Raw genomic sequence first — 9,658 nt, 5'->3', positions numbered from 1 at the left:
ACCCACCCACCCACACACACACACATTTGTGTGTGTTATATCCAATATTAACTAAGAGAGCAAAGGGACATTGTGATTTGGCACCAAAAAGGTAAACTGACACTTTTATGGCACAAATATGGAAACTAATCTCATTCTTAAAGAGTCTCTGGGTAGAATTAAGAAATTTAGAAACAGCCCTATATGTTTTGTGTACAGAAGATTCTCACTGAATCCAACATATGCAAAGACTGCAAGATCTGGCTCTCGCTATGACCATTTTGATATTAGGTAAAATGTGCTAAATATAGGGACTGATCCTTCAATATGGTTTAAGCAGCCTCAACTCCTCCTACTTTTAATGGGAGGTGAAAGTGCGCAGTAACTTACAGGTTTAGGCCAACAGTGCATGATGTTGGGAAAACAACATGACTTTAGAAGAGCAGTTGTTGTCAATTCAAATTTTTTCTTGGATATTAAATTTCGTCCCTATCTTTGACATATTCTATTGCTTATGTCAATGATGATGATCAAAATCTCTTAGGCTAATTCTGAACTGGTTTAAAAAAGGCATAGTAATCCTATTTTGATAATTGTGTGTGTGTGTGTGTGTGTGTGTGTGTGTGTGTGTGTGTGTGAGTGAGTGAGTGAGAGAGAGAGAAAGAGAGAGAGATTCATTAAACTAAAAGACTGACATAACAAGATAATGTTGATACGGTGCTAAGTAAAACTAGTCAAAGAATAGGAACTTCATGAAATTCAATTTTTTTTGACGAACTCTAGTGCTGAGTAAGCTTCCACATGCACAGTAGCCCTACTAATGCACTTCAAATCCTGACATATTGTGACCCTGCTATTCCATTCCCAGGTCTCTACAAGGCAGATACTACTTTCATATATGGCAAATTATATGGTGTTTTTTGATCTAGGAAAATGTCCACAAGAGACTAGAATCCCTTTAGACTCAATGGGCTGCAGATCAGGCCCTAGGCTGAGCTCAACAAATTTATTTCTTGTGTATTCTAATCAAGAATATGAATCCAGCTGCCCAGGGGTGAAAGACTATTGTAATAACCCACTGTGTCACTTAATCTCCAATGCTTTTCAATCTATATTTTAATCTACCTGCTATAAAGTTGCTTCTAACTTTCAAATTTTCCATTGGTTGTTGAATTAAGCATAACTAGGGACCCTGGCTTGGTAAACATTAAAGGCTTTGGGGGAGCAGTCGGGAGGGAAGATGGAAGCAAGATTGCTTGCCAGGTCAGTTTTCTCAAGTTTACACAGTTCTACAGAGATGCGACTCTTAGGCCTTGTCTACACTACGAGAGTAGTTCGATTTTACTTGCATCGAATTTTTGTAATCGATATTGCAAATTCGAACGTGTGTGTCCACACTAAGGACAGTAATTCGACTTTGTGCGTCCACACTAATGGTGAAAGCGTCGACATTCGAAGCGGTGCACTGTGGTCAGCTATCCCACAGTTCCCGCAGTCCCCTCTGCCCATTGGAATTCTGGGTGTAGCCGGCAATGCCTTCTGGGTAACAAAATGTGTCGAGGGTGCTTTTGGGTAACTGTCGTCATCCGTCCATCACTCCTGCCCTCCCTCCCTGAAAGCGCCGGCGGGAAATCATTTCGCGCACTTTTCCAGTCATTGACAGCGCGGACGCCACAGCACTGCGAGCATGGAGCACGCTGCGACCATCGCTGCAGTTGTGGCCGCTCTCAACGCCTCGCAGCTTATCATACAGGTTTCCCTGAGGCAGATGCAGAAAAGTCAGGCAAGGAGGCTACGGCACCGCGGTGATGTCCTGAAGTCTGAGAGTAGCACGGACCTGTCAGAAAGCAGGGGACCCAGCGCCGAGGACATCGCGGTGGCAATGGGTCATGTTGATGCCGTGGAACGGCGATTCTGGGCACGGGAAACAAGCACTGAGTGGTGGGACCGCATAGTGCTGCAGGTCTGGGATGAATCCCAGTGGCTGCGAAACTTTCGCATGCGGAAGGGAACTTTCCTTGAACTTTGTGAGTTGCTGTCCCCTGCCCTGAAGCGCAGTGACACCCGGTTGCGAGCTGCACTGAGTGTACAGAAGCGAGTGGCCATAGCCCTCTGGAAGCTTGCAACGCCAGACAGCTACCGGTCAGTCGCGAACCAGTTTGGGGTGGGCAAATCTACCGTGGGGGTTGTTGTGATGCAAGTAGCCAAGGCAATCGTTGATGTACTGCTGCCAAAGGTAGTGACCCTGGGAAACGTGGAGGCGATCATAGATGGCTTCGCAGCGATGGGATTCCCAAACTGCGGTGGGGCCATAGATGGAACTCACATCCCTATCCTGGCACCGGACCACCAGGCCACCCAGTACATTAACCGAAAGGGCTACTTTTCCATGGTGCTGCAAGCACTGGTGGACCACAGGGGACGTTTTACCAACATCTACGTGGGATGGCCGGGCAAGGTTCATGACGCTCGTGTTTTCAGGAACTCTGGTCTGTTTAGACGGCTGCAACAAGGTATTTACTTCCCGGACCACAAAATAACTGTTGGGGATGTGGAGATGCCTATAGTCATCCTCGGGGACCCAGCCTACCCGCTAATGCCCTGGCTCATGAAGCCCTATACTGGCGCCCTGGACACTGAAAAAGAACTCTTCAACTACCGGCTGAGCAAGTGCAGAATGGTGGTGGAGTGTGCTTTTGGCCGTCTCAAGGGGAGATGGAGAAGCTTACTGACTCGCTGTGATCTCAGCGAAACCAATATCCCCATTGTTATAGCAGCTTGCTGTGTGCTCCACAATCTCTGTGAGAGCAAGGGGGAGACCTTTATGGCGGGGTGGGAGGTTGAGGAAAATAGCCTGGCTGCTGATTACTCACAGCCAGACAGCCGGGCGATTAGAAGAGACCAGCGGGACGCGCTGTGCATCCGGGAGGCTTTGAAAGCAAAGTTCCTCAGTGAGCAGGGTAACCTGTGACTTTAAAGTTTGTGTACTGAGAAGCTAAACCTGCCCCCGTTTCTTTACCCAGGTAATGTTGACTATCCTATCCAGTTACATACCCCCTTCACCCCCCTTCCAACACACGTTGCGAAATAAAAATAGTTCAACTTTTTGTTAAAGCACACCGTTTTCTTTAATACTGTTTTCGCGGGAATTTTTTAAAACTGGGACGCAGACTGTGGTGCGGAGCGGGTGTAGTGTAGTGACGCGAATGCAGCTTCTAAACTCAAGGATTGACAGGCTCCGCTGCAGTGGGATGGTTGTTTCAACGGAGCCTGTCACCCCTCCTGATCGGGACTGTGTGTATGGGGGGGTCTATGTGACTTTGTGGCAGGGGGAGGACGGTTACAGATCCCCTGCTGTGTGGCTCTGTGATCCTGCCTAAGGACCGCCGCTTAAGATCTGTAACTGCCCTCCCCTGCCACAAAGTCACAGAGCAACCCACCCCCCACCACATAACATGAAAACAACCTCCCAGACTAACCAGGGTAACTAGTCACTGCATCAATGCACTGTGTATGTGCCCTGCTGCTGTGCCTGCCCCCGACTATGTACCCTGCCAAAGGTGACTGTCCTGTCCAATTACCAACCCCCTTTCCCATCCTCCTCCAAAAGAACATGATTGAAACAGTAGTTTACAGAAACATATTTTTTATTATCAACTACACATGGCATTGGGAGGTGAAACTTGGACGGGGGCTTGTGTCAGGCGGGAAGGAAAGAACTGTTCAAATTTTGGGAAATGAGAGCCTTCTGCTACTAGAGCTCTCTGCAGGGGTGGAGTGAGAGTTAGCAGGGACTCTGCCGCCTCTCCTTCTTTGCACTTTGGGTGAGGTGGGTATGGGACTTGGTGGCAGGGGAGGGCGGTTATAGATGGACTGCAGCGGGGCTCTGTCCTCCTGCCTCCGTTCCTGCAGAACATCCACAAGGCGCCGGAGCGTGTCCGTTTGCTCCCTCAGTAGTCCAAGCAGCGTTTGAGTCGCTTGCTGGTCTTCCTGCCGCCGCCTCTCCTCCCGATCCATGTTGGCTTGGTGCATTCGGGTCAAGTTCTCCCGCCACTGGGTCTGCTGTGCTGCCTGGGCTTGGGAACAGGCCATAAGCTCAGAGAACATGTCCTCCCGTGTCCTCCTCTTCCTACGCCTAATCCGCGCTAGCCTCTGGGAGTGTGATTCCAGGCTAGGTTGTGAGACAGTCACAGATGGGGCTGTGGAAATGGGAAAAAGGGAGTGAATTCCTCAGAAAGAAAAATGTAGTTGTGAACAAAGAACATAGTCTTTCTCTGTGAACAAGACCATGCACAGCACCTATCACATGCGCACTCAGCACAAGGTCGAATTTTCGGCCTTCGCATTCAGTGCCTGGGGTCTTGCACAGCACATTTGAGAAGCGGGGCAGCACAACGGAATTTCTGTTGCAGGCAGACATGGTAAGCCGTACACTTGTGGCAGTTTAAAACTTTTAGATTACCACTGGCCTCATTTCACATTTAAAGCTATGTCAGTTCCTGCAGCCAGCAATCCGGCAAGCGGGAACTCTGCCCCTGTCCCACCCCCTCGCGGCTGTCCCCGGGAACGATCCCTTTCGGCTGCCCCTCTCCCGCCTCCACCGCGTGGCTAAAAACCAGCGGTTACAGTTCTGTCAAGGAACGGGAAAGCAGTCCCAACACTAACATTCCCCTACCTAATTAAAAGCAGGTCACCATGGGCGACATCACCCTGATGAGGATCTCTGAGAGCGACAGACAGAGAATGCTCCGGGAAAGCCTCCAAAGACCAGGGCCGTATGCCGCCCTGCTATGCAGAGCAATGATTCCCGAGTACGTGATAGTCTCGTGGCGCGGCAACGTCTCGTACTTCGGAGGACCCAATAAGGCCGCTCTCCCCAGGAACCTCATGGAACGGCTTTCAAGTTACCTCCAGGAGAGCTTCGTGGAGATATCCCAGGAGGACTACTGCTCTATCCCCGGACATATAGACCGCATTTTACTGTAGCTGCAGTAGCAGGGAATAAACAGTAGAGCGGCTTGTGCAGGACAATCACTGAAAACCGGACATTGCTAGATTTTTTTTCAAAACTTGCACTGCCCATGACTAAACCGTTAAGCGCATAGGGCACACTAATCATGAACAACCCATTCTTTAAATTGTTAATATTCCTGTTTTGTTAAAAATAAATGTTTAGATGTTTACAACACTTACTGGCTGATCCTTCACCAGATTCTGTGTCCGGGGTAACGGCTGGGGACGCTTCGTAGGGGATCTCTGTAAGGGTGATGAAGAGATCCTGGCTGTCGGGGAAATCAGCGTTGTGAGCGCTGCCGACTGCCTCGCCCTCCTCATCTCCTTCCTCATCTTCCACGTCCCCTAACATGTCCGAGGAACCGGCCGTGGACACTACCCCATCCTCAGAGTCCACGGTCACTGGTGGGGTAGTGGTGGCGGCCGCACCGAGGATGGAATGCAGTGCCTCATAGAAACGGGATGTCTGGGGATGGGATCCGGAGCGTCCGTTTGCCTCTTTGGTCTTCTGGTAGCCTTGTCTCAGCTCCTTGATTTTCACGCGGCACTGCGTTGCATCCCGGCTGTATCCTCTCTCTGCCATGTCTTTAGAGATCTTGTCGTAGATCTTTGCATTCCGTCTTTTGGATCGCAGCTCGGAAAGCACGGACTCATCGCCCCACACAGCGATGAGATCCAAGACTTCCCGATCAGTCCATGCTGGGGCCCTCTTTCTATTCACAGACTGCACGGCCATCACTGCTGGAGAGCTCTGCATCGTTGCCAGTGCTGCTGTGCTCGCCACGATGTCCAGACAGGAAATGAGATTCAAACTGGCCAGACAGGAAAAGGAATTCCAATTCAAATTTTCCCGGGGCTTTTCCTGTGTGGCTGGTCAGAGCATACGAGCTCGCACTGCTGGCCAGAGCGTCAACAGAGTGGTGCACTGTGGGATAGCTCCCGGAGCTATTAGCGTCGATTTCCATCCACACCTAGCCTAATTCGACATGGCCATGTCGAATTTGGCGCTACTCCCCTCGTCGGGGAGGAGTACAGAAGTCGAATTAAAGAGACCTCTATGTCGAACTAAATAGCATCGCAGTGTGGACGGGTGCAGGGTTAATTCGATGTAACGGCGCTAACTTCGACATAAACGCCTAGTGTAGACCAGGCCTTAGGTTCATGACATATGCTTTGGAAGGCTGTGTCACTTCAGGCCCTCCATACATTATTTCTCCCTTCCTGTCATACTGAGCATTCTCTGAAGAACTCTTAAAGTGTTTGTGCTGTAGAACGCTTGATAGGATTCCCAGACAGCCTTTGCAGAGTAGCGACTGGAAGCCACCAATCTTGTTTCAAGAAGCACTTTACCAACTCTTAAAGATTTCAGTCTCAAGTTTTTGAGCTCAATCATTAAGGTTCCTTCTGGCTTTTGGGGGGTGGGGGGTGGGGGGAGAAGAGTTACAACAAGAAAACAAATGCTCAATTATTTTTGCACATGAATATTTTGAACTCATTTGTACCAGTAACTTCCAATGTGGCATCATTGACAGTGACCATTATGAAACAAACATTCTTATTTGCCAAATAAGAATGCTTGAAAAATACCATTCAAGTAACAATGGAAGGCACAGAACTGACAGTAAAGAACCATCAGTCCTGACATGTGTCTCATTTAGAAGCATTTAAATTTGGAAGGGTATCCAGGGGAAATATGAAAAATAATGCCTTTAGGTGATTTCAGAAAATTCAGTCAAACAGAGGTACAGATCACTTGGATCAGACCAGTTATTAAACTTTAGTCTAGTATATACAATCAGAAAAGCAGCTTTCTTGCCTACGGCTGAATTCAACATAAAAACATGCCCATCCCTCTGCACTTGCTAGCTCATATGGAAGTCAGTTATATCCTTTGTTGAACTGACTCCACAGAGAGAGAAATTCATCAAGATGATTTGTCATGTTAGGTCTGGACATAAATATTAGACACCAGGTTTTTATTTTACGTTTATATAGAAATTGAGGTGGGGGCTTCCAAAAAGTTTTGTGACGTAAATGTAAAATCCTGGGCCCTACCTGTTCTGGGCTGGCTTGTAAATTGCCTGTAAATTATCTGAAGTGTACCAAGATATTGCTCTTGTGGCATGTGACTATTCAATTTATGCCCTTTCAAGGAGCCCAGTTAAAAAAAAATAGAATTGTTACTGTGATGCTAACAGACCAGATGACCTCGGCCTCTCTAACCGCTGACAGGGGCATAACTTGAGACCTGGCTCACCTGTGTGTTAATATTGTTAAAATAGATATTAGAGTTATAAGAATGTGTTCAGACTTTATGAACTGCTTGTAGGATGCTGCATGTATTAATCTCACTTATAACATCCGTACCCTAGGGTTGCCAACTTTGTAATATTTAAAAATCAGACACTGCAGCAGAAGTGCTGGAACCTCCCTACCTCTCTCCCCTGCCCCGAGCTCCGCCTCTTCCCCCCAAGGGCCCACCCCTGCTGTGCCTCTTCCCCTGAAGCCCTGTTCACTCCTCTTCCCCTGACCCCACTATTACTCGCCACTTTTTCCCTCTTCCCCCCACCCCTGCCCAGGTTGGGAGGATCTCTCCTGAGGAGCTGGGGCTGGGAGCTGCAGCACCTGATGCAAGTAGGAGGTGACCCAGGCTGAGTAGGGGCTGGCACAGGGGATGATCTAGTGCCTTTAATTTTGCCACACCATATTAAACTAGACGATTTACAAATATTTCCATCTCTGGGTTTTTGCATTAGTATACCTAGACCAACATATTTTTATAATCATATTTTTTCTGGCATTTCAAATCAAGAATGTCTCCAAATGCTTCTTCAAATTATTCTTGGATATTATCCATATTTAGAATGAAGGATACACTTATTAACATTTTGAAAAATATGTGATTTATTTATTTATTGCATTTATTCTACAGGGATTCACTTGAACAAACAAAGGACAAATTTAAAAGGAAAGTTAGTAGACACATGGATTCCCCAGCCACTCCGGTATGCTTATATGATCAAGGATTACCAAAATTGTGTTCTCCTTGAGGCTGCTCTCACTTACCCGAAGGCCTCCTCCAGAATCCAGTAGGTACAAAGTCGGTGCATAGCCACTTAAATGCCTAGAAATGCCAACCTCAGCTTAGGTGCAGCCCAGAATTGGGGCCCTTAAACATATCATTTGCTCCAGCTCTCTAGATTTTGTTCTTTTTACAGATCTGTTTGACTCCCTCTTATCTTAATTTTAAATTTCAGAAAGCCACATTTACAGGCAGCACAAGGAATTGACTAATAAATTTAATTTTTGCATGAGTTCCAAGGGATTTTAGTAGATTAGAATTATGTTGTAACTGAGAGAACCATTTAGCTGGGACCTTCAGATCCTTTAAGGGCACATGATTTGTAGATCACCTTCAAATTTAATACTAAACAGTTTTAATTCACGTTTGGCATTAAATTATAAATGTAGGACAAGTAAATTTGAAGTTCACTAAATCCAGAAGTTGTACATAACAATCAAAGCTTAGGAATTACTTGATGACCTTTTACTGACTACACTGGTCTACAATTTTTTGAGAAGTCATCTGCTTCAGAGATAAAATGTGCTATTTATTATGTATTTTGATGTGCTGAATTAAAATATGACAATTAAAACAACCGATTGGCTACTGTTTCTAAGATATTTAAGTTTTTACATTTTATGTTTATGTATATTGTGTAGATAGTAGAGTTTTAATCATAAATTGTAAACCTAGGTCTTTTCATGTGTTTATGGTTGCTTTACATGATAATATTTCACCTGTCCTGTTTATGTAACACTTTAAAAATCAGCAAAAGGGTTATATAAATAAAATTTATTATGAAACAAAAGACAAAAAACTATTATGTACATAGTTTAGTCCTATTTAGTGTCTACTCAGCGCTTCTTGGCTTGTCTCTTGTATTCATTAAATGGAGCATCTCTTGTCACTGTCCAGCCATAGTCTGTAAGCACTGATGGGCTCCATTTGCCCTGATAGCATTTCTCCATTGTTGCAATGTCCTGGTGAAATCGCTCGCCATGCTCGTCGCTCACTGCTCCGCAGTTCGGTGGAAAAAAATCTAGACAAGAGTGCAAAAAATGTATGTTTAGTGACATGTTGCAACCAAGGCTTTTGTATGCCTTGAGGAGGTTTTCCACCAACAACCTGTACTTGTCTGCCTTGTTGTTTCCAAGAAAATTTATTGCCACTAACTGGAAGGCTTTCCATGCTGTCTTTTCCTTGCCACGCAGTGCATGATCAAATGCATCATCTCAAAGAAGTTCACGAATCTGAGGACAAACAAAGACACCTTCCTTTATCTTAGCTTCACTTAACCTTGGAAATTTTCCACAGAGGTACTTGAAAGCTGCTTGTGTTTTGTCAATGACCTTGACAAAGTTCTTCATCAGACCCAGCTTGATGTGTCAGGGTGGTAACAAAATCTTCCTTGATTCAACAAGTGGTGGATGCTGAACACTTTTCCTCCCAGGCTCCAATGACTGTCGGAGTGGCCAATCTTTCTTGATGTAGTGGGAATCTCTTGCACGACTATCCCATTCGCAGAGAAAACAGCAGTACTTTGTGTATCCAGTCTGCAGACCAAGCAAAAGAGCAACAACCTTCAAATCGCCACAAAGCTGC

The 9,658-nt window shown here is 46.2% G+C and overlaps 1 protein-coding gene across 1 annotated transcript; it reads right to left on the bottom strand.

The window, feature by feature from the left end:
- Positions 1-3,608: 3,608 nt before the first annotated feature.
- On the bottom strand, positions 3,609-6,123 carry LOC135972236 (uncharacterized). The gene is made up of 2 exons (XM_065549438.1): positions 5,173-6,123; positions 3,609-4,178 (listed from the first exon to the last, which is right to left on the bottom strand). Exons 1-2 carry the CDS (start codon positions 5,747-5,749, stop codon positions 3,703-3,705), a joined length of 1,053 nt encoding a protein of 350 aa, XP_065405510.1. The 5' UTR covers positions 5,750-6,123; the 3' UTR covers positions 3,609-3,702.
- Between the last annotated feature and the right edge of the window lie 3,535 nt (positions 6,124-9,658).

This window comes from Chrysemys picta, chromosome 6, assembly GCF_011386835.1.
Source record: "Chrysemys picta bellii isolate R12L10 chromosome 6, ASM1138683v2, whole genome shotgun sequence".
Lineage (NCBI taxonomy): Eukaryota > Metazoa > Chordata > Testudines > Emydidae > Chrysemys > Chrysemys picta.
This window is presented reverse-complemented; position numbering and strand designations above follow the sequence as displayed.

What these genes read in the sequence shown, in the direction of transcription:
- LOC135972236 (XM_065549438.1), bottom strand. Translation starts at nt 5,749, where the DNA reads ATGCAGAGCTCTCCAGCAGTGATGGCCGTGCAGTCTGTGAATAGAAAG. An exon ending in ATCTGGTGAAGGATCAGCCA is followed by an intron (nt 4,179 to 5,172) that starts GTAAGTGTTGTA and finishes CCATTTCCACAG; the next exon opens with CCCCATCTGTGACTGTCTCA.